Source organism: Microtus oregoni, unplaced genomic scaffold (assembly GCF_018167655.1).
Source record: "Microtus oregoni isolate MIOR12 unplaced genomic scaffold, Mior012 000016F_ref0000370, whole genome shotgun sequence".
Taxonomy (NCBI): Eukaryota; Metazoa; Chordata; class Mammalia; order Rodentia; family Cricetidae; genus Microtus; species Microtus oregoni.
In genome coordinates this window covers 18,828,857-18,854,412 of record NW_024543075.1, presented here as the reverse complement: position 1 = coordinate 18,854,412, position 25,556 = coordinate 18,828,857, and the positions used below count along the sequence as shown (strand labels likewise).

At 42.4% G+C, this 25,556-nt stretch overlaps 1 protein-coding gene across 2 annotated transcripts in view; it reads right to left on the bottom strand.

Annotated features, from left to right (window-relative positions):
- Window positions 1-25,556, bottom strand: part of Xpo6 (exportin 6) — a 110,332-nt gene that overhangs the window by 44,097 nt on the left and 40,679 nt on the right. For both annotated transcript variants that reach the window (XM_041666499.1, XM_041666500.1), the window contains 6 exons: window positions 25,282-25,394; window positions 24,348-24,545; window positions 16,468-16,627; window positions 13,578-13,655; window positions 10,256-10,709; window positions 6,584-6,710 (listed from right to left, as the gene is read on the bottom strand). In XM_041666499.1, the coding sequence (XP_041522433.1) occupies window positions 6,584-6,710; window positions 10,256-10,709; window positions 13,578-13,655; window positions 16,468-16,627; window positions 24,348-24,545; window positions 25,282-25,394 (1,130 nt within the window). The remainder of the gene's footprint in view (window positions 1-6,583; window positions 6,711-10,255; window positions 10,710-13,577; window positions 13,656-16,467; window positions 16,628-24,347; window positions 24,546-25,281; window positions 25,395-25,556) is intronic.

The window sequence follows — 25,556 nt, the reverse complement described above, 5'->3', positions numbered from 1 at the left end:
CTGTCTTTTCTACTACAAATTCAAAAAGCAAATAGAAGTCAGAGTGCTTCAAAGGCAACAGTCCACACATCTGACTATAAGGAAATTAACAATGGTCAGTCTTTCTACATAGAAGACTGAAAAGGAGCTGTTCAGTATCATTCCAGTCTATTTATGACATTTGCAAACAGGCCAATAGCAACCTCAAACCAGGAGCAAACAAAAACAACAAGAGGAGGAAAGCATGTCTTTGTGGGGCCCTGGTACCACCTGGCCAGTTGACCTTGGCAAATTTCTTAAAAACCTTGAGATTCTATTAGTGCAAAATCTAGGCACCATGGTTCTTTTTCTTTCCTTCAGTTCTGCTACTTGACCATCTATCTCACTATGCCCCATATTTGTGAGAAGGAGGTTTGGTAGTACAGGTCTATAATCCCAGCTGATCTGAAGGCTATGAAAGCAGGATCTCTCTCAAGTTCAAACCTTACTGGACCAAAGAGTACGCTCGAGGTCAGCCAGAGCAACTTAACCTGTCCCAAAATGGGAAAATGAAAACAGGATTTGGACTGGGGTGGAGGTTAGTTGGCAAAATATTTTCCTTCCATATATAAGTCCCTGGATTTGATTCCTAGCACACCCTAAATCAGGCATGATAACACATTCCTATAATCCTAGCGCTCTAGAGGTAGAAGAGGACCAGGAAGGGCCTCAAGGACATTCTCCAATATATGGCAAGTTGAAGGACAGCCTGAGATTATGAAAGAAAGAAAACACACCACAAAACCAAAGAAAAAGAAAGGGTTAGGGATGTCATTCATGGCTGTTCCTAGTATGTGTGAGGCCCTAGGTTCTATCCTTGAAACCCCCCAAAACAAAGAAAGAACAGGGCTGGAGATGGCTCAAAGTAAAAGTGATGGCTGTGCAGTCCTGATCACCTGAGTTCTTGGAAGGAGAGCCAATTCTCAAAAATTATCCTATCTTCACATGCATGCTGTGCCGCGTGAGTGCACACAATCACATAAACACACACATACAACAAATAAATACATAAATTTTTAATTTTTTAAAGGAAAGAATACATTAGCTTTTCTATCAGATTTAGTTAATTTTTGTCAACTTGACACATACTAGGAAAAGAGAAACTCAGCCACGGAACTGCCTCCAACAGAGTGGGTTTGTGAGTACATCTTGTGGGGCATTTCCTTAAAGACTGATGTAGAAGAGTCCAGGTCACTACGGGCAGTGCCACCTCCAATAAGCAGCCTTCCTCCATGGTTCCTGCTTCTGGTCCTGCGGAGTTTCTGCCCCTTCCGCCAGTGATGGACTGTGATTGGGATACACAAGCCAATAAACCCTCTCCTCAAGCTGTTTTTGGTCATGTGTTTATCACAGCAACAGAAAGCTAACTAGGAGAAGTTTCCTTCTATTTCTGATTCACAAGGAAATCCAAAATTTTAAATAACATTTTTTTCAAGGAACAAATAATGAATAAATAAATAAAGAAGGACACATGGAGGAGGTAACCAAACTGAAATCTCAGGCAGGAAAATTATAATTAAATTCCACTAGAATGCAGGAAAAGTTTGCTCCTTCTTTAACTCCCAGCATTTGAGTCTGAGGCAAGAGAGTTCCAAGTCAGTAGGAACTCAAAGTGAGATCTTGTCTTTAAAAAAAAAAAAAAAAAAGTAACCTATAAAAAAATTAAAATAAACCACAGGGGCATAGCTCAGCAGAGCATGTGTCTAACCTATTTATGATTCTGGGTTCCAGCACCAGGACCACAAAGAAACAAGATGATAAAAACCATGCAGATTCCATCCACCTCACAACCCAAAGAAAGCTAAAGGGATACCAGTTAAGACCTTAACACCACCCAGGATAGTCAATCCATAAAACCATCCCAGAGAACCACCAGGTAAACCAACTATCAAACCACAGGGAAGCAACAGAGAGTTGGTAGATCGACCACTGAGGCTGCCCATACACCTGCAGTCTTGTTACAGTGTTGGTTTGCTGAGCTTCCCTCAATAAATCACCTCACTGTCTTTTGTAATTTGAGAATAACCACTGGTCCCCTCAAAAGAACATGACTGATAAGATGTACATGGAAATGATTTTTAAAAGCTACTACAAACAAAAACAAACAAGCCAAACTTATGGCATTGCATTGCACCAATATACATATTATACTCATGGACGTGTGGATACACGGCTACGGCTAGAAACAAGTGTATGTGCTACCTTTGCACCGTTGGAAGCACCATCCATCACTCCTGCATCTGATAACCCCACTCTAAGAGGCCTGTGCACTTGGCCTTTGACATCAGCCATGGAAACAAGAGGATAGACAGGCTGACCTGACTTTTGGAATCACTCAATTTTTCACAACCCTCCCTAATCCATTTATTAAAAATAACTGTATACAGACTTAATTTTCTTATCCTAAGGCTAACTAATCACTCACAATCCTGCCAGGGTTCTGTAACTGAGATACCAAGTCATGCCTTCCACATGGTGTAGAGTAGTGATTCCTCATTTGCATTGATCTTTACAGCAGCCTTAGAAAATGAACACTTGTTTCTCCTATTTTACAGTTTAGAAACCCAAGGCTCAAAAGGGAAGTTGCCTGCCCAAGATAGCAGGACAACCAAGAGACAGAATGAGAACTTCAGCTTCCAGTCCAGAGCCCTTTTTCTATATTGTGCTACCCCAGACAGGGCTGTAGGGGAAGGGGTAAAAGGAAGCAAGCAAGGCCATGAGGGACCTGGTGAAAACACTGTGAAACAAGGGGCTGGAAGATAGGGACCTCAGGCTCACAGAGTTACCCAAGAAGTACAGCAGCCAAGGAGAATCACAGTGGAGGCGAGTGTCTCAGCAGAATCCAGATTAAAGAATGTATGCAGGAAGGGAGTAGAAAAGGAGAAATCGCTGAAGAAAGGGGAAAAAAAACTGTTCCTCTCAAAATGTTGTATAGTAACAAAATGACCATGAATCTGGGAAAAGACAAAGCTACTGAGTATACGCCAATATACGGTCTAAGCAAGAAACCTTTCCCTCTTCACAATAGGAGCCTATGACGAAGCAAGAACACACCATTAGTGGGCACAAAACTGCAAACCCTAAGGATGCCTTCATTTTGTTTTCTTAATCCCACAAGCTATACTCTACCTCATCTTGACTACACCGAGTGCACGGCGACCCTTTTCTCCTGACATAACATGATGCCATTTTGGAGTAGAGATTAACTTGGCCTGTGCCATAGTTAGGTTTCTGGTGCTGTAGCAAACGCCATGACCAAAGCAACTTGGAAAGGAAAAGGGTTATTTCAGCTTACAGTTCTTAGTTCCCTCCATCATGAAGGGAAGCAGAGGCCATGGAAAAAAGTTGCTTACTTGCTTGCTCAGTTCATTTTCTTATACACCCAGGACCACCTATCCTCAACAGGCTGGGTCCTAACATATCAATCACCAATCAAGGAAACACCCCACAGGCTTGCCTACTACAGTCTGAACTTACGGAGGCATTTTCTCATTGAGATTGTGTGTGTCAAGTTGACAAAAAACTGGTCAGCACAGCCTAGTAGCTGAGTCAGTTAGCTTCAGTAGTCAACCTGACACAAACCTAGTCACCTGGGAAAAGAAGACCCTCAAATGAATATCTGTCCAGATCAGACTGGTCTATGGCTATGTCTTCAAGGCTCTTTTCTAAATTACTGATTGATGTAGGAAAACCAATCTCACTGTGAGCAGTTCCATCCCTAGGCTGGTGAGACTGGGCTGTATAGAAAGATCAAGCCAATGGCAGTACTTCTCTGTACTTTCTGCTTCAGGCTCCTGTCTTGAGTTCTAGGCTTGCCCTCCTTCAATGAGACTATATATAACCTATTTCCCCCATGTTTCCTTTCCTCTCCATGCCGCAGTCATGGTGTTTATCACAGAAGCAGTAGTCCATCTTCTGAGGTGAGGAAACCTAAACAGAAATGGGTTGTGCCAGGGCACATACTGAACAGAAATACCCACAGCTCACAAAGAGAACTAGGTCCAAGCGAGTTTAAGACATTCTTGTTCCTTTTCCCTAGAAGTCATTTTCTATACTGGCTCTTTATTCCTTCTTTCCCACTACAAAACTGCCTTTCTCCTCCATCCCCACCTCCTACAATCTCTTCATTGCTCTTCTCCCCATCCCAACAGGTCTGATGTATTCAGCATGTTTTCTTCCTGTTCTGCTTGCACTGGCCCCTTCACCCTGACAATTCTTCAGCTTGGCTCCTCCTATGACCTCGCTCCACTGTCTGCTCCCAGAAATGATTCACCTCACTGCTACCTCCAGCTATTTCAATTTTTACACATCCCGATCCTCTCTGAGAAAGGCTTTTTTCAGATCAAACATTTGCTTTTCATATGCATACAGCACTCCAGCCTAGACCCCTGAATCTTTTAGCCCCGATAAACTGGAAAGGTAATTTTTTTTCTTTTTTTTTTCCTGCTAATTTTTTTTTTAAGTCAACTTTTCATATTAGATGCCTTCACTCACCCAGCAGTGCCATCTCAGGGATATACTAACAGAAAGAACTACCCAATTATACCAAAAAGTATGTTCAAGAATATGCCAAGTGGGCTGGTTACATAACTATAAACACAGTCCCACAGAGGCTGAGGCAGGAGGATTACCACAAATTCAAGGCCACTCTGAGCTATGTAGAAAATCTTATCTTGAAAGAAAGAGAGGGAGGGAAGAAAGAAAGAAAAATGGGGATGGGATGGTGGTAAACAACTGCTATGCCAGCACTTGGAAGGTGAGGCCAGGAAGATCAGAACTCAAGGTCATCCTTATCTCCATAGCAAGTTCAAGGCCAGCCAAGGCTAAGTGAGTCCCTACTAACAAAACAAAACAAAAAAACCCAAAACAAAACAGGAAAGACTATTTGATCCATGATTCATGGCTCCCCAAAACCAGAAAGAGTCAAATCAGCAGAATAGTTTTCATTTACTAGAATACAATAAATAGGAACAAACCACTGCACACAACAGACATACCTCAAGCACAATGTCAAGCAAAAAAAGCCAGACCAAATAAATACACATTACATGCTTTCCTTTAGAGAAACTCTAGAACAAGGCAAAATTAGCCTGTGGTGCTAAGACCAAGCCTAGGGTTACTCTAGGGAGAATGGAGGGAGGGGTAGAGAAGAAAACGTGTGGGGATTTCTGGTGTGCTAGTACATACTATTTTTTTAACCTGGGTGGAAGCTTGAACCGCTGTGTCCCTTTGGGAAAAAGTCATCAGACCGTACTTGTATGGCTGATGTGCTCTTTTGTATGTATGCTGTGGTGTTTGAATGAGAATGGCCCCTATAGGCCATATTTGAATATTTGTTTCCTACTTGGTGGGCTGTTCAGGAAGGATTAGGAGATGTGGCCTTGTCACTGAGGGTAGGTTTCAAGGTTTTAAAAACACACATCAGGCCCACTCCTGCTCTCTCTGCCTACAACCTGTGAATCACATGTGAGCTCTCAGCTACTTCTCCAGCACCATGCCTACCTGGCTGCCACCATGTCACGGATTAACCTTTAGAAACTGTAAGCAAGTCCCCAATTAAACGCTTTCTTTGAAAATTATCTTGGTCATGATGTCTCTTCACAGCAATAGAACAGTAGCTAAGACAAACAACATACTTGAATGAAAAGCCTATTGAAAAACACACTACAGACAAAAGAAGAGCTTATCAGTATTAAAGGCAGACTGTAGCGATGGACAAACATACTCAATTCACTGAACTCTTCAATTACAGTGAGGGGATTCCATGGCATGTAAAACTACACCTTAACACAGTCTTTTAGAACCCTGTGCGTATGTTTACACAGTAGTGGGCAACTGGGATACAAATTTAGTAAAGACAGTCCTCAGGAGGCTGAGGCAGGAGAATTACCACAAATACAAGGCCATTCTGGGCTATGTAGAAGGTTATGTATCTAGCTCCTAAAATCCAAAACGAACTCAAAGAACCTCTGTTACATGGTGACAAAATTGGATGTCACCCAAACTTAACTAGTGATTGCTTTGTATATAGTGTTCTGGAGAGCTTTAGGAGCAGATATGCAACAGAGAGAAATAGTTGCTAATGTATCTTGGAGTACACGCACACATGCACGCACCCCACAACCACAACAGTTAATGAGGGGAATGAGAGTTCAGAATTTTAAAGAGAACAAAAAAGGGTGCATAGGAGGGTTTGGAGGAAGGGGAAAATGATGTAATTATATTATAATCTCAAAAGAAAGAAAGAAAGAAAATAAATCTTTTATAAGCCCCTAACCTTAGACTTTTCCTCAAACCTACTTGTCTAACACAACCGTGGTAAAGACAGGACTGTATAACCCAATACTGGCTCCACACACAGAATTTTATGTCCCTGAAAACCTTGCTATCTGTGCCTCAGTCTCTTTATCTATAAAATGGAGATCATATGCAAACACAGCAAGAGCAACAACACTGGATTCTCAGAAAGACTGAATTCCTTGATCTTCCTATAGTAAAGACTACTGTAAATGCTTGGGGTGGGGGATTTCTTTCTTATGAAGGAAGGCCAGTTTGGGTGCTTTACCTGATGAAACGTGTACTTGAACAGAAGGGTCAGGAACTCCACCACAGGGAACTGGGAGTAGGATTCAATTCTTCTTAGATGAACACTCACAAAGAGCCGCAGAAAGTCAGTAAACTTCTCAATGTAGCTACATGAGACAAGGAGACAAAAGGTAACATAAGAAATATAGCCACTTTCTCAGAAAAAAAATTAAATTCAATCAAACACTTTCTCAGTTCAGAACTATACAAACACACATTTCCAGTTAAAAACACAAAGGCCTGCAACAATTACCTACGAGACAGGCAACCCTTCATTCCATTATCACCTGAAACACAGCAGAGAAGCAGCTTTAATCCTCAGACACTATCTGCCCTACTTGTTACAAACTCAAGTTCACCTCTGTTCTAACTCATTAGTGTTAGGACCCAATTAAAGGAAAGGAGTTACTGCTAAAAGGTGCTGGGAAGATGACAGTGTCTACAAACCTGGCAAATTTAGAAAGCCAGGTCTTGCTTGGCTGGGGCCAACATTAAATTGAAATATACTAGTGAGAGACGGAAGACCAAGTCTATCTTATCTAGAGGGGACAGCATCTAGGACAGTGAATCCAATTTCTGTCCTCCTCCCTGACACCCAGAACTAATGAAGAACTGCACGTTTACTCCATTCTAAAACCGACTTCCAAATATAAGGGAGGAAGACTAAGATCTAGACAAGCCTCCACAGATGAGGTAAAGTGACCCACCAAGGTCACTCAGCCACCCCCCAGCAGAGGGCACCATCACTCAATGGTAATGCAGTGCCCTTTCTGTGCACTGTGCAGGAGTTCCTCAATTGAGCCATAATCCCCAAGCCACTGCACAATAGAGTGAGTCAGTTCCAAGGGGAAGAAGTTTCTGTTATTAAACACAGTATATTATTATGTTTACATTTCAGAAACTGGCATTTTAACCTCCTCAATACCAAAAAGAGAACAGAAATCAAGATGGACTTGCCTTATAAATCTCATTTCAGAGACCAACAAAAATAGCTAGACATACTAGGCTTTGGCCAAATATTAAGTAACGTCTAAAAGCAATCCTGAAATCATTGACTGAAAAAGCAGAGACACATAAAATAATAAAAGGAAAACGACAAGCATCCTTCAAAAGAACCACTGGCCCAGAACTTCAGCGTCTCCTGCTGTTCCTGAGCCCTGCGCTCTCAGTGAAGCCAGCGCCTGCCTGGCCTCTAGAAGGCTAGCTCATACAGTAAAACATTAAAATCAACTGACTGGGTTTTGTTTCTGTTTTCTTGAGATAGGGTCCTGCTATACAGCTCTAGATGTCCTGGAACTTACTATATAGACCAGGATGGCTTCAACCTTTCAGTGGCCCTCTTGCCTGACTCTCCTTCCTGTTCCTCCCCTGTGCTGGGGTTACAAATGTGAGCCGCAGGCCCAGGATTAAAACTGGTTGTTCTGAGAAAGCAAAGTACAAAGCACTTTCTCTCTGCCATCTCCAGGGACTCCTTGAGGACACCAAGTCCTCATTTCTTACTCAGCATATGCACTGCTTGCTCCATGTTTTACATGGATGTTCAGAGACAGCAGCCAGCGAGCTTACTGATCTTAAGGAGGATATACTTGTTACCCATAAAAGTACCCAGCAATCTCAAGTTTATTTTAATCTTCAACCCAAACTGAAAAATGTAAGCTAATTATGGGAACTCATGCTGTTAATCCTAGAAACCTAGTAAAACTAGGGAAGGAAGAATGCCACAAGTTCAAGGCCAGGCTGAGCTACACAACAAATTCCAAGCCAATCAGAGTACAGAGACCTTGTCTAAAAAGAAATGGGGGGAAGGGGGGCGTGGAGAGGGAGATATCATCCAAACAAGAACAAGGCTTATTGCACAGCTGACACTAGAGATGTGCCTACACTTCATTTGTCTGCCCCACCCACCCACCTTCCTGGTAGAGATGCTAACAAACAGTAAAAAGTTAGAAAAGGGCGTGAAGGAAGAGAAGCCAAGGACCTGGTTAAGCAGCTCCTAAACAACTAACACAAGCTAATTGGTTTATAATTAGTCAGGGATCAAGAGCTAAGAAGCAAGCACACACTGTTTCTGTCACCTTTCTGCTTCCAGGCACCTCTCAGCTTTCACTTCGGATCCAGGACAAGTCAAAACAACACAGTTGATATAAGCAGCTATATACATTTTTATTAACATATGAAGACAAGATGGCCTTTATCAATGCTAGAAAGGATATGAAATTGTGTGAATTGTGAGGCATTTAAATTCATATAGGAAGGTATTACTAAATAATGAGGGTAGAGAGATGGCTCAGGAAAAGGCACTTACTGCCAAACCTGAAGATACAAGCTTGATCCTAGGGACTCAGATGGTAAAAAAGAAAACCAATTCCAGCAATTCTGACCTATACATACAACATGGCATGTGCCCCCCACCCAACCACAAAATAAATAAATGTAACAATTTTTTTTAATTAAGAAAAGATCCTATTGGATTATTAGTACTTTTGTGATTATAAAAGGCAAATGTCACAAAGTTTATTTATAATGAACCAAACCAAACTAACCTTCACTCAATTTTTAACCAGAAAAACTTAAAGCCCCCCACTTTAAAAGGGCAGTAGAACTATCCTGACTTGGGGACAGCTGACTTTATAGCCTACCACACTTTGTCTAAACAAAGCAAAGAGCTAAGCTCTGTTATCACTAACAGTCAGGTTGAAAACCCACTAAAATGTTAACAGCCTCTGCACCGGCAAGCCTAAACTAGTTACTAATATAATACGCTGCATTTGAAACTTCAACAGCCCCAATGATTGTTAGAACTGAAAGCTGCCAGTTGCCCTTCACCTTTCATAGTAGCAGTAGCACCATGTTTGGCAAAGAAGATAGATGCTGGGCTTAGGCTGTGGACAGTGGCAGGATGACTTGCCTGGCAGGCATAAGGTCCAGGGCCCCACCCTAGCACCACTGGGGGTGAAGGGAAGAGGCAGAAAGCCCTAAGATAAACAGATAATGTCGCCTGAAAAGGTAATAACTTGACTCAGCCTACTTCACTGATGTCACTTTTTGCACTCAGGAAAAATGGGCCTGAGGAATTTTAGGCCAAGAGGACAGTAGCCAAGGAATTCAAGTATGTCCCACTGAACCATACCTACCCGAACATGTCTCCTATCTTGGACCAACAGCTATCATTTATGTGATAGCTCATAATACTAACAGCATTTCTATACTCTGCAAGATGTCCACTCTGGAAAAGTCCAATAGTGAAAAGCAACAAGCAGTACCAAGTGAGAAGGGTGATGTAACCCTGTACCTCTGCAGACCGCTTCTGTTCGACTATGAAGGAGCCGCACTCTCCCTTCCTGCATACATGAGACCTGCAGGCAGACAGTGAGGAAGAGGGACAGAGCATGGACAGGAGGACAGGAGGTGGACGGATGGGGAAAAGAGACAACAGGCCTACACAATACACCAACACTTTTCACACTCAATTCATTTCCCTTAACCACCCAAGCCCTTCTAATTCAGCCTGAACATTCTGGAACACCTACCTTTCTATATTTATCAGTAGCCCCATATTCTGAAACCAAAGGGGGTTACAGACACCACATGACATGGTGTGCCAAGCAGCCAGGCCCTTTCTCGGGGCACGACTCCCGCCTGTTCTCATTACCTCTCATCGAGCTCCTCTAGCCTGCTCTTCACCGTGTGGGCATTGTTATCCTTGGTGATTTTTTGCAGGAGGTAGAAGGTTTGCTGGAACATTCGTAATAAGTACTCCTCAAATTCCATAGGCACACAGTTCTTGGACATGAGTTCATTGATGCAGGACATGGCCAAGACCCCAAGTCGGCCACGCTCCTGACCCAAAACACAGTTCTGGCTGCTGCCATTCACTGATGCCATCTTTTTGGCCCGGGTATCACAGCCAAATCGAGCAAAGTGGAAGATAGTGGTGAGGAGGGATGGGGTGATGCTGGCAGACAGAGGAATCCAACTGAAGAGGTGGGCCAGACACTCCAAGGCCAGGGAACAGATATACTCACTCTCCACATCCAGCACGGGGATGGGCGGGGGCAGCAGTTTGGCTGAACTAGGACTTTGCAACAGGTTACTCAGTAAATCACCTGGAAATTCAAAACATGCTTTTACAACACCCAGTACCAAACCTCTTGGAAACACTGCAATGAATTCTCCTTTCCCCACAAAAACATTTTAGTCACTATAAAAGAGAAACCTAAAACCAATATGCTCTATATTCAATACCAACTACAGATAATACCGAACACCAAAAACATACATACTAAAAAAAGAGTGCCCAAGTGAGTTACAGACTTAAACCAAAGAAAAAAAAAAGACATGAGAATCTGACCATGGTGAAAGAGAGGAAAGATTTATTCAAACAACCAAAACACAAACCTTGACAAAAATATGGATGAGTTTAGAAACAAATAATTGCCAAATAATAGTTTCTCACCGATGAAAAGGACTGTAACCAGGAAAACAGCAATAAGATAGCCACAATCCCTAACACTAAAAATTCAAATGTGAAAAACAACTATTGCCCACCACTAGTCATATCCAGATATACAAATAGGTCAGTGGTGGTTATGAAGTTTTCTAAAGAAATGCAGGTCAGCTGGCGTAAGAAGACATGTCCAGCTCAGTCACTAGAGATGCAATCTAACGAGTGACCAAAACAGGACTGTTGGCAAAGATCACAGACAAGAGAAGCACCAAGAACGCTCACATGGCTCTGCCACAGATCAAGCATTCTGAACCCTGTTACCACTGCTTCTGACAAATGACTGTTCTGTTCCTAGAATACTCCAAAGCAACCCTCATACAGATCTAGGAGACAGACAGAGGCTTTTGTATAGGGGCAGCTGGAGGCAATCTAGGTTCCTTAGTGAAGTCAAAAGATCATCAAGACACTGAGGACATATGTCTCCTGCAGCAAGCAGAGGTTTCTGTCTAAAGGCACAGGTCACACAGCAGGAGAGAAAGTAAAAAAACAAGGGTTGAATGAAAGGCTAGCATCAGAACACAACACTACCACATTATTTAAACAGTGAAAATATATGGATATCAATCAGTTTTTTGAAAAAGGCCATACATTATATACATTTCTGTCTGTTATGGGAAAGAGTGAATGGGAGAATAGGTTTGAAAGAGAATTAAAGAAAAAACAAACACACACACAAAAGATGAAGTGGGCATGCAATGGCTCAGAAAGTAAACGTCCTTTCTGCCAAGTCTGACAATCTAAATATAATGCCTAGAATCTACATGGTGAAAACTGTCCTCTGGATGATCAGAGAGAAGAGACATACAGACAGATACTCAAAGACAGAGACAGAGGGAAGAAGAGAAGAGAAGAGAAGAGAAGAGAAGAGAAGAGAAAAAAGGAGGAGAAAGAATAAAGAAGAGGAGGTAAAGGTTATGGAAACAGCTTAGTGAGTAAAAGCATTTGCCATGGAACCCTAACAACCTAAGTTTAACCCCAGAGCCCATATAAAAGGCCAAATGCACTGTACACAGCTCTAATTCCAGCACTCCTATGGCAAGAACAGAATCTGAGACAGGAGAAATCATCTAGAAGCTCAGGGGCCAGCCAGACTAGAATACGCAGCACAGACACAGAAATAAGAGAGACCCTGTCTCAGGCAAGGGGGGAATAAAAACAGATTCTTCTTGACAAGTTGTCCTCTGACCTCCACATGTACAGCCTGGTACACATGCACCCATGAACGAGAACATATACATACCAAGGTGACTCCGTGCTACAAACTGCACAAGTTCGTTATCTATACTGATAGCTTAAACTTTTAAATTCAAGTATTGTGACAAAACTTCAGTTCTCTTTACATCTGCAAAATTTTTAAATCATCCAAATACTGCAAAATGTATATCTACTGAGCCACCAGAAATACCTACAAGCCAGCTTTGTCACTAAACACAAAGTTCACACATTACTGAAGGCTTGAAATAGGTTCGAAAATTCCATTACTAAGTAGTGTGAAAAATAACAAATGTTTTTTTATGTGAGTACAAGCAGATTGAATAAGTAGTATTCTGTGAGCAGCCCTCAACCCAAACCCATGGAGTGGTTCTCAGTTCTGTAGGACTTCTGCAAGAATCCCTAGTTCATATCAACAAGCTGCATGAATAGCCAAGGCTTAGAGGTTTGATTTCAACAGTCCACTTTCGCAAGGGTGTGAGGAAATGCAAAAACATTTCTCATTATCACATCAGCTTTTACAGGAGAGGAAGGTATGTGCTTGCTCCAGGCTGTGCTCTACAGGAAAGCTTGTCTGGCTCTGGTGTAAGCAGAAGCACTTACACACCATTTAAAGACTTCACTGACTTACTCTTACAAGCGCAATTATTTACATGAACAATGTAAATCAGCACTAACTACTGCACATTGGTCCCCAGTTTGCCCTGGCAATAATGACTTTTGTCCCATCAACAAGGAGAATAGCTTTCCCTTCCTATATCCACCCCTTCAGATTGCAGCTCTGTAGAACAAAGCAGACCTCTGAAATCCTTAGCTTATGAAATGAAACAGCCAAAGAAAAAAACAAAAATATCACAAAGAAGAAAGAACAGCAATTATTAAACTGGCAGGAGGCAGGTGCTTGTCTCAAGCCTAACAAGTTGAGTTTCATCCCCAGCTTCTGAAAGTGGCCTATACACGGGCAGTGTGTACAACAAAAACAGGTGTAAAAAGTTTAAATAATAAATTGGCAGAACAGAGATGGATGGCACAAGATCAAAGGTGCCGTCTTCATGACAGACAAGCAAGAAGCAAAATGTGATATTCAAAATACTGTATTAGAAAATACATGTACTCAGAAGAAAACAGTAGAAAGGCAGCGTCTCAGAAAACATGGGCAGAAAGACCAGAACAGATTAGGGAGAATAAACACCTGAATCCTATGCAGATTAGCTATTGCTATTCCCAGGTGAGACCCTAACCATACAAAGCATACCACTTTCTCCTGAAGTCGGGGATGGTGGTGGGGTGGCAGCAGTAACACTGTGTTTGTCCCATACAGTTTCCAAGATACCTAACAAGAAAGGAGAAACAATGAGAGATACTAAGTTCAACATACAAAAACAAAAAAAAAATCTCCCACTATCATTCATCCAACATCAGTACTCACATACCCCTTCCTCTCTGTATATCTACTTCCAGCTAATGGCTGTGCCTCTCTAATCCACGTCTAGCTATCTCTTTTCATTCATTTATGTATACAGTGTGCATGTTCACATGCACATATGTGGGCATGTGCATGTGAAGGCTCAGGGTTGACGTGGACAATCTTCCTCAATTGCTCTTCTATTTCATTCTTTTGAAGCAGGGCCTCTTTCCGAGTATCACCAGTCAGCTTGCTCTGGAAGTTGAGGAAATTACAGGTGGGGCGTCACACCCACCCGACATTTGTGTGGGTTCTGGAGATGTGAGCTCTGGTCCCCTTGTTTGTACAGCAAGTGCTTTAACTACTGAGCCATGTTCCCAGTTATATTTTGCAGATTTCTGTCCCAGTGCAGGATTTCATCTGAATTTTGCTGTGTGGCTTCTCCCCACTGCTTCCTCCAACCTTGCTCTTTGTCAAAGCCACATGACGACCACATCTACTAAGGGTCTCTTATCCTCCGGGACATTCCAGTGTTCTGGGACACTGCCCAAACCCTTCTCTGACATGTGGTGTCGTTCGTTCTCAGCTTTCCTCTGGTTCTGAGTCTGTCTCCCATCATTACAGCCACCCTCTGCGCATCCATCATTTAGATCTTTTATCTTTCCTCTAGTTCCCATTCTTCTCCAGCCTCTCTCTCTGCTCGAGAAACTCTCTACTGCTGTGGCTTTGATTCAATCAAATGTCTCCCAGTCCAAAACTAATTTCAACTCTACACATGAGCTCTATTGCTGCATGACAGGCATTCAGAAAGCAGGTAAGGTATCCGGTCACAGATTTAGGATAGCCAAATGCTTCCTGGGTGGTAACACTTGCATACCCCAAACTCAGTTCTTTACCCCTACAAATCTACCACTGATCCCCATACATTCCTTACTGGGTAAGCAGCAGAGTCACAGAACTTGGCACCTGCCTCTATACCTCCCTTCCAGGCCAGTACTGACCCATCCATCTGCTGTGCCTTCAATATACACCATCCTCCTTCCCACCTTCCTTCTGCTCCCCCCTCTAAATCTCAGCCTTCCCTCTACCAACTGCTGTCTGTCTGTCCCTCCCAGCTCCACTCAGCTGTCCCAGGCAGCCTCCACACATTACATCAACTACAACTCTTAAACATTGCTCTTTAACTGTTCACTTGCCTCTCCCACTAGGGTGCAGATTCTCAGAAGCCAGGACTTGTTTTGGTCCTCCGTGTACCCTGACAGAGCCCAGCACACAACATCACCACAGAAGCTCATAAAAATACTCCCCAAGGCCAGGTGTGGTGGCTCATGCCTTTAACCACAGCACTTGGGGGTTAAAGGCAGGTAGATCTCTTTGAGTTTGAAGTTAGCCTGATCTATATATAAGTGAAATCCATACCAGTCAGAGCTACATAGTGAGATCCTGTCTAAAAGCAAACAAACAAAAAATCTGCCTCCAGATATTTATTGCTATAGCATGGATAAACCTAAAGAACCTGTTAAGTAAAGAAAGCCACACACAAAAGGTCACATTGATATGGTGATATAAGATAATAACTTTATGAAAGGTTCAAAACAGACACATCCCTATGAGCCAAAGTTAGATGAATAATTGCCAGGGACTGGAGGAGAGAATACTGGTAACCTCTTGTGGACTCAGGGTTGCTTTCTGGGCTAATGAAAAATGTTCTGGAATAAAGGCAATGGCTGCAAGACTTTCAAAAAAAACATAAGTCCCTAAACGCCACAGTTTAAAGTGGACATGTGCATGTGTCTTACAACTGTTCTTAGACTGTTTCATATCTGTAGGCATAGAACGCGGGCAGGTGCATAAGTCATAGTCCCAACTAAAACAAATGCCCAGTTGATAGCAGTAAGTTTGCTTTGAATGAATACATTCTGAAGATTGAATTTCTATCTGGGATCCAGGGAAAGGATGAGGCGGGGGGAGTAGTAAGCACAAAAGTTCACCATCATTAATCATTCTTTCAATCGATTTTAAAGTACCCACCAGATGAGAACCAATAAAAGAGACATACAAAAGAAAAAAAGAAAAAACACCTTGAATATCCAAATAGAAAAGACACAAGACGAAACAGCGCCTTCACACTACAAACTCAAGCAGCAGTGACTTCTGGGCACCTCAAAGGTCTAGTGGCCAGCAGTCTATAAGTTGTGTAAGTGCCAAGACCAAGGCACCCCTGTCTCTGGGGATGTTCTTGCTAACCTTCCTGCCTCACTGTGTGACAGGCTTCCTCTCCTTCCCCCCCCCCCCCCAAAACTGTCATGAGACTCTGATCAGATAGCTGGGATGCCACATACATTTATAGCCTAGGGCACAAGGGTCAACATTGCACCTTGTCTCACTTCTCCACAGAGAATTTTATCTTGCTACTACTATCTCTCCTAATCTTAAATTCAAATTATTTGAAATAAAGAGCTTGCTACCTACCTACTTAAATTACACTATCAGCATGTGAATCACATTCCTACAACCTGGCATATATATATATATATATATATATATATATATATATATACACACACACACACACACACACCTCATTAGTCACATAGTGAGGACCAATTAAGAAAAGACTAAAAGAAAATTAAGCTACAAATCCCCTGTGAGGTCTTAGCTTGTACCAGACTATAGAAGGCTTTGGCTCTGCACACCTGCAGCCAACCTGTCTCCAGGCACCACCATGGCACTCACTCACCTGTCAAGAGCCCAAGTACTGTCTGCACCTGGTCCAGCAGCAACTTCCGCAACTCCTCCTTCCGAGCCACACTGAGGTCCTCACGAGGACAAGCTAGCTCTTCCGAAGTTGTCTTCAACATGATCAGTCCAAGGGGGGTTGTCACAGGGGACTGGATCAACTGACAAGAAAAAGCAAATTTAAAGCAACATAGAACTAAGAAGCTACACAGAGGATTAGTAAAATTCAACTGAGAGGTGCTGAACCTCCTCCTATGAACAGACTACCTCAAGCAACACTTTTGAAAAAGAATTTAGAAGATCATTTATGCAGCTTTGCTTTACCAACCATTCAAATTTTATTCTCATGTTAGGGCAAAATTCTACCAGAAAAAATTTAAAAAGGAGCTGGAAACAATCCTCTCCAATATTTTTATTCAAGTCCCAATTCCCAACCAAGGTTTGCTTATTTGCATAATAACCAAGAGATACAGAGATATCCATATACTGAATGACAGACAATTCTATCATGGACAGAAAAATTCCTATCATCTGGTAGGTTTGCTGTAGTTTCTCCATATTTAGAGACATTTAAGACATATAAAAACTTAACAGTGTCACAACTGCCTATAGTATTCAGTGTGTTAAGATGTGGTACAAGTCTGTAGCCAAGGATCAACAGGCTATAACATACAGCCTAGGTATGTATAGAGCAGGTTCTGCCGACCATGCAGTAAGTGCAAGTGTATGCACTCTGATACGCATGCTAGTGATACAAATATTTTACATACTAGTGATAAACAGTATACATCAATCTGTGTATCTTTTTAACATTCAAGTTAAATCAACTTTATAGTTCTAAATCTTACATTTCTGACCTTAGCATATTTCAAGAAAGTTTAAAATTAAACATATGGTGAAGCTAGGTATGGCATCACACACTTGGAATCCCTGCAGTCAGAGGAGACCAAAGCAAACAAATCAAAGGTTTAAGAGACAGCAGGGTGACTCTGCAGGCAAAGGTGCTTCCAAGCTGACAATCTACGTTTGGTTCCTGGAACTCACCTGGTGGAAACAGAACTGACTCATTTAAGGTTCCCTCCGACCTCTACATACATGTTAATCATCATTCCCTTGACAAAAAAAGATAAATATCATTTTAAAAAAAAAAGAGTTTAAGAGCAGCCTGGACTCATAGTGGTCTCAAAAGTTTAAATGAAAAAGGAAAAGAAAATAAACATGCGGCAGAGCACACAGCCAAGACATCAAACAACTGTCATGATCGTTGAGTTTTTAACACAGGTCTCACTACGTAGCCCCGACTGTCCTAGAACTTGTGGTCATCCTCCTGCTTCAGTTTCTCAGATGCTGAGATTACAGGCATGCCTGGCTACAGTTAGAGTTTTGCAAATACCCATGCAATAAATTCAGTAACTATTTCTGTCTCCTGGGATACTGTCTTCCAGAAGATGGGAAGATACACTTTCAAAGCTTGATGCTACTTATAGTGCCCTACTTATTTTCACAAGACTCAAAACAGCACCACAAAAGTGAACTGTTACTTTTATTACAAAGACAGACAATATTTGCCACAATTAAAAAGCAAACAACTTCCAGAGTCACTTTAAATTAAGCTCATCCCTGACTGTTTTACTTATACACATAAAGTTTCTAAGCTTTAGAAAAAGAGACACTTAGGAATTCCATCAAGACAATCCAGACACTCTTCATTTCAACCAACCTGAGGCATACCACCTTTCCCATCACAGACTACAGAAACTGTCCATCCAACCAGAAAGAGGAGAAAAAAAAAATCTGGGGAATAACAAGATGGCTTGGGGGGGGGGAGCACTTGCTGCACAAGACTGATGACATAACCAAAGTTTAAAATCCAATGGAAAGAGAAAGTTGTAAAGGAAATTCAAGGGCAATTCCACTATGCTCAGAAGCAGCTCAAGAAAGCCAACCAACAGTTGTCTTTAATCTTAGCATCTAGAGACAGAGGCAGGGGTTCAGGAGACTTTCCAAGAGCCAATCAGAAAAGGCAAAGGAGAGAAAGGGGAAGAAGGAAGGAGGGAGGTGTTCCCTATAAAAACCAGCTCTCCTGAATGCTAAAACTTCCTACCTCCACATTTTCTCTATTTTTATACAAAATTCAACTATTTCTAACACAAACAATGTCTGCCTCAGTATAATTTTTGGTGTTAATAAAGTAGAAAAGACCCTCATTAAGTCTGTGTGAAGATTTCTGGGTTCTCAACCTTATTCTGAGACTTTCCTTTCCTTTTTCCTTTTCCTCTTTTGTCTCTATTTTGAACTAAGAACTTACATTTTTTTTTAGGCGGGGATAGTTTAATTTTGTGTATATTAGTGTTTTGCCTGTGAATAATGTCTGAGCACCATCTGGGAGCATGTTGCCCTCTTAGATCACAACAGGAAATCAAGTCCCCTGGAACTGCAGTTTACAGATGCTTGTAAGCCATCACATGGATGCTGGGTTCTCTGTAAGAACTCTTTATCCACTGGCCACCGCTCTCCAGCTCCTAAGTACTTAACCTTTCAGCTGAGAATATTCTACTTGGCAAGGTTTACTTTCAAGATGTGTGTGTGTGTGTGTGTGTGTGTGTGTGTGTGTGTGTGTACACGTACCTATATGAGTTTATGTGCACCACAAGTGACCAAGTGCCTGCTGCAGAGTCCATCATCGCCCCTGAAACCGTGAGCCACCTGATAATACTGGGAACTGAATGAACCGTGTACTACTGTAATAGTAAGCACTCTGACTGCCATGCCTTTCTCCAGCTCAGATGTTCACTTTCCTTCAGCTATGAAATGCCTCTGTGCAACTCACGCATGTGGGACACCCTACTGCTGGAATACAGACAATGGTCTGTATTCTGTCAATCATATTTTAAATAAACGCTGATTGGCCAGTAACCAGATAGGAAGTAGAGGCAAGGGACAAGAACAGGAGAATTCTGGGAAGAAGGAAGTCCTTCTGCAGTCCTGGCCCAGCCACAGAAGAAGCAAGATGTGACTGCCACGCTGAAAAAGGTACTGAACCATGTGGCTAGCATAGACAAGAATAATGGGCTAATGTAAGTTATAAGAGTTAATAAGAAACCTGAGATACTGGGCCAATCAGTTTATAACTAATGTAGACCTCTGTATGATTTCTTTGGGATTTAATGACTGCGGGGACCAGGCGGAACAGAAACCCTACAATAAGGAAAAATCGATCTTGCTCTCTTTATTCAGAGGGAAGAAAAGTCAGGTAAGAAATCAAGTGATATCATATACTGCCTTCTGGAGACCATTTCCCAGGCCCTCCACGCCAATGTCACCTAACTGGCACTGTAACTATCTTCGAAAGGCCATTCCATCTTTTTCTTTCTTCTCTCTTCTCTCTTCTCTCTTCTCTCTTCTCTCTCTCTCTCTCGCTTTTACAAGACAGGGTTTCACTGTAGTTTTAGAGCCTGTCCTGGAACTAGCTCTTGTAGACCAGGCTGGCCTCGAACTCACAGAGATCTGCCTGCCTCTGCCCCCCCCCCCCCCCGAGAGCTGGGATTAAAGGCGTGTGGCATCTCTGGCCAGCTCATTCCATCTTTCTATCAGGCCAGCTGCGCTGTTTTGCGGGGAGAAGGGGGAAGCAAAAGAGAGAGAGAAAAAAGAAAAGAAATCAAGTGAAAAAAAGAGCAACCACTAGGCATGATAGCACATGCCTGTAATGTTAGCACTCAGGAAGTAGAGGTAGCAGTAAGATCATGAATTGGAGGGCATCCTGAACTACACAGCAAGATCCTGCCTCCCCAAAAGAATAGGAGATATAACTCAATGGTAAAGGGTTTGTCTATCATTGCCTGGCCTTAGGGTCCATCATCCTGAGGGAGGAGATAGTAGGTAGGCAGGTAGGTAGAAGGAAGACACTCTTCCTGACTTTTTTTCTTGGGGCGGGGCATGGGTAGGGAAGGGCTAGAGACTAAATACACAGGACCTGAAGCATAACAAAGACAAAATCACTCAGGAGGCAGAAAGGCAGACCTCTGTGAATTTAAGGCAGTGGTTCTCAACCTGTGGGTCATGACCAAAACCATTGGAAAACACCAATATTCACAATTCATAACAGTAGCAAAATTATAGTTATAAGTAGTAATGAAAATAATTCTATGGTTGGGGATCACTACATCATGAGGATCTATATTAAAGGGTTGTAGCATTAGGAAGGTTGAGAACCACTGGTTTAAGGACAAAATGGTCTGCATAGAGAATTACAGGCCAACCACGGTCACAGTCAGATCCTGTCTCAAATAAACAAAAATAAAGAAGAAAGTAATCATTTTTGCTTTCTCTCTGACTGTGCTATACTCAGCTCTGGTTCTCTCCCTAGCTGCAGGAGGAAGAAAGAATGAGGGAGCTGGCAAGAGGACAGAACAGGGAGGAGAACACTTGGCCTATACAATTCAGACAAGGACAGAGCCTAGTCTAGGCTAGTCTACTCTACTCTGCTCCAAATCTTTTATGATTACATCTGATGGAAATGGTTACCCTGTGTATGAAATTAACCTGTGCTGATCCCAAAGACTGAGGTGGATGAGTTGGTTCCAAAGTCTCGGACCTCTATATCACACTACCCCCACCTTGCTCTTTTTCATTATCTGATACCTCTTTGAGCTTATGTGGCTATTCTATCAGTTGCCCTACTGAATGGTGAATAAGCTTAGCTGTGAGCAGCCCACCTTGGGACACTTCTCCCTCACCAGCAGAAGCAGCTCAAGCAGGAGGAGATAAGGCTTCTGTCTTGGCAAAGAGAACGCTCAGGCCAGAAGTATAATGACGATTCCACCACTGCTCCATCCAGGACTGGCCCAGTCTTCTCAAGAAGTACTCAGAAGCATTTTTACCTGGTTCCTTTGTTGTTGGCATTATAGTCCTTGCGGCTAAACCTTAGCTCTAAGGCATGAGCAAAGTTTGGGAAGGACACCCCATCTAGAGCATCACCCAAATCCCCAGTACTGGAAACACTTCTCAGCTGCCTTTCTACTGGTCCCTGCTTTCCCCGGTGCCTTTACTGTCAAGCAAATGGATCTTAAGGAACAGATCATCTACCAACTGGCCACCACCATCTTAGCCTCTTCTGGTCTGTCAATTTTGTCTGAGTGGGGAATCTTACCATACTTTCTGATTATCAGCTAGCATTTGCCAAGATATTTTAACTACATGGCATGGAAAACCACCTACCTCATCTTTGCCACTGTTTTCATCATCACCTGGCTGGTTTCCTTGCCCTTTGGCTTCTGAACCTTGGCATACTCAATGAAACACGCTCTTTCTCACCTTTTTTGCTATTAGTATCACAATGAGGATGACAAAGGCTGTGCTCCTGGGCCTCCTTCATTCTACACATAGCCCACAAATTCCTAATGAGAAAGCTGGTAGAAGATGAAAAGCTCAGTGGAAGACGAGAAGGATGCAGCTGAGACAGAACCAAAGAGCAGATCCTACCAATGGCCACCAATCCTCAATAAAAATTGTAAGAGTGCCAGAGAGGTGGCTCAGCAATTAAGAATATATCTTGCAGGTCTAGAGAAATGGCTCCACGCTTAAGAATACTCACTGTTCACGCAATTGACCCAGTTCAATTCCCAGCACCCATATCAGGTGGCTCATAACTGCCTGTAACACCAGCTCCAGAGGATGTGACAACACCCAAGAGCATCTGTATGCACACAGTGATATAGACCCACACAGGTACATACACACATACACCAATAAAAATAACAAATAAGGGGGAGTGGGGGGAGGGGGCGATGTGTGCGAGGAGGGGGAGGAAAATGGGAAATTTTTTTTTTGCAACAACTAAAAAAAAAATAAACAAAAAAATTTAAAAAAAAATAACAAATAAGTTTTAAAAGAGTGCACATTGCTCTTCCAGAGGACCTGAGTTCAATTGCCAGCACCCACAACATTGGCTCACAATCCCCTGTAATTCCAGCTCCATGGAATCCCAGGGCCTCTGAAGGGCGGGGTGTGTGTGTGTGTACACAAAAAAATATTTTTAAAATTCATAAGAATAGTAAGAATGACTGGACCACTGCCCTAGCTGCCCCCACATTAATATATTGGGTGAAAATGCTAACCAGCCTCTACCAGGCTCTGAAGAGAAGAGAGAAAGGGACAGACACACTCTTGTCTTCTCTCCTTACTTCATCATCCAGGGGCCTTTAAGCCAGACTCTAGGTAGCCTACAGAGCAGAGAAGAGGCTGGTTAAACCCTGTGCTGCAACAGTGATCCTGCTCCTGCTGCTCTCAAGCTCCCTGTCTATAGCTATTGAGAACCTTTCTCACCTCTGAGGGCTTAAGAATTTGGGCCTAGTTGTTTGCCTTGACCCCTGACCTCTAGCCAGGGTTGATCTTGGGCCTCATTCCGCCAAAGCTAAGCTAACCCAAGGTTCCACCTTCCTATGCCCCCTAGCTTGGCTTACAAACCAAAGCTGAACTGACTTTAACTTCTTCCTTCCTGAGGCTCAAAGAATGGGTGTGTGACCCTCCCCCCCTTCTCTACAGAAAGGGCACTTCCTGTAGACTGCTCAGCTATCTCTATAGCTGCAGCTGCTTTCTCTGGCCTCTTCTTTCCTGTCAGCTACTCTAGCTGGTTTACAGTAGAATGCAACTGCTTCTATTTTGTTCTTGTCAAACATTTGGAGTTTCCGTTTTCAAGACACAACTGCAAGTAGTACCTGATACTTTGGTGAAAAACCATTTCAGAGCAAATTTTACTGTTAATGGTTTTTGAGCATTTTTGTTTTCTTATTTATTTGTTTTTCCAGGAAGTTTCCATTGATGTTTGTTTTTTTTAAGTTAAAATATAATCAAGATTAAAACATGTTGTCAGATAACTAAGAACTGAAATGGAGCCAGGTGAGGTGGCATGCTCCTTTGAGTCCAGCACTCGGGAAGCAGAGGCAGGTAGATCTCTGTGACTTCCAGGCTAAACAGCCCTGTGGCGATATTCTGTCTCAAAGAGCAAGAACAAGAGAGCAACACAGGATCAATTGAATAAACTAAGAAACTAAGGTGATCTTTAATTATTGCCCTCCACACACAATCCTTTACTTAAAAGAACTCAAAATGTGTAATTTTTCATCTTCATTGCTCTTGTATCCAGAAAGGCTACCAATTAAATATATAATTAAAACTCCAAACACAGTTCAGCTTCTGTGTTTTATTTTAATGCAGCTTTTGCACCTGACGTAGCAGACAAGCACCTCTGGTTTCTAGTGAGCCTGAGAAGGTTCAATGGTTTTCACATGCCCCATCAGGGAAGAGGTACCCAGCCACCCCTCCAGTGCTGCCTGACAAGACCCTATCTCAAAAGCTACAACACTAAAGGAAAAGAAAAACAGAAACTACTTTTCCTCAGGTCCAAAGAAAGAACTATGGAAGCATGGCGAGACCCAGCCCCTGCCCACGCCTACTACTCTCCCCACAGCTCCCTAGACTGTGTGACACAGCTCAGCAGCACAATGATTCTCCTAAGAATGCTTAGTTACTGCTTGAGATGATTTCCTGACTCAATTCTGAAACCACTGGAACCCTCCCTTCACCTCAACACCCAGGGTATCTATCAGGAGCCATGCTTTCAAAGGCTTGCTGAGCAGAAGGTCACAGCAGCCAGGCTTCTTCTTCTTCTTTCTCCTCACTATGCAAAGGTACAAGAGCATAAAGGAAGCCAAAGTACTAATCCAGGCCACAGCATTTACTCCTGCAGTCAACAACTAACTATAAACTCAAGTCAAGGAGTATAATCACTTCTACAAACAAACAATTTCTAAGATAGTTCCCCAGGTAGACCCTTACCTGTAACAAACAATTTCTAAGATAGTTCCCCAGGTAGATCCTTACCTGTAAAATGTTAGTGAAGAAGTCATGGTAGAACATGGGCCAATCTTGGCGTCCAATATCAACAATAACTTTGCAGAGTTTGTTCCGTATAAAGTAAGGTAAGGTTTTATGGTGAGCCAAGAGAAGTTTGGGCAAGCAGCTACGGATTTCCATCTTATCCTGAGATGGGACCCCAAGCCACATTTTATTGATCAGATTCTGAAAAAAAAAAAAAATACATACCCTTTAATGAGCAGTAAACAAAACAACTGGTTTTTATTCTATAGTTAGCTATAATATGTCTCTCTCTCTCTCTCTCTTTCTCTCTCTCTCTCTTACACACACACACACAAACACACACACACACACAAACACACATTCCTCTAATAGTTTAGGGCAAATATAAGTGAACAAGTCATATATGACAGCACACAAGTGTAATCCAATCACCTGAGAAACTGAGGCAGCAGGGTGGTGGGTTTGAAGCCAGCCTGAGGTACATAACCAAGATGCTACTCTCTACTATAAAAAAGGTAAGGCAGTCACTAGTGTGAATGTAGCAGAGAGGATAGTGGGAAAGAGTTTGATGTGAGCTTACACCAGAGACAAAGTTTGGACGAGAGCTAGCATGAATCTGCCTGTGGTTGGAAGATGATGTCAGGACAACCACTCTCCGTATAGAATATTTAGTTAGCTTTGTCTTTCAAATGATAAAAGTAAAAGATTAAGTCACCAACATGACCTAACAGTGCCAGAGAGCCAACCACCTACCAGATCCTTTTGGAGTCGTGGACAGAAAGGTGTCCCAGACAGTAGGCAACTTAGAGAGAGGTGCCAATGTGGGTGGGTCAAGCTACTGTTTCCCAGTCATCTGTGCATTAAAGGGAAAGACTGGTGTCCGTGATGTACAATTTCACTGCAGTTTTCAGGAATATGAAATGACCCAACAACTTACCTCAAAAACCGTTAAGCTGTACATCATTACATAGTCGTTCCTTGTGCTGGACAGAAAATACAAGCAGAATCTCCAGGCTCCTACTTGCTGGGCAAAGTTATTAAGAAGCTCTTCTGGAAAAGTTAAATAGTAACAAAACAACTATAAAAATACATGAAATTGATACAAGCCCTGGCTGCCATCATTTTGAAAACATACCTACCTCCCCATATAATGCAAATGGTGTTTAAAAAAACAAAAAAAACAAGCACAAATTGCAGCTAAATGGATTATAC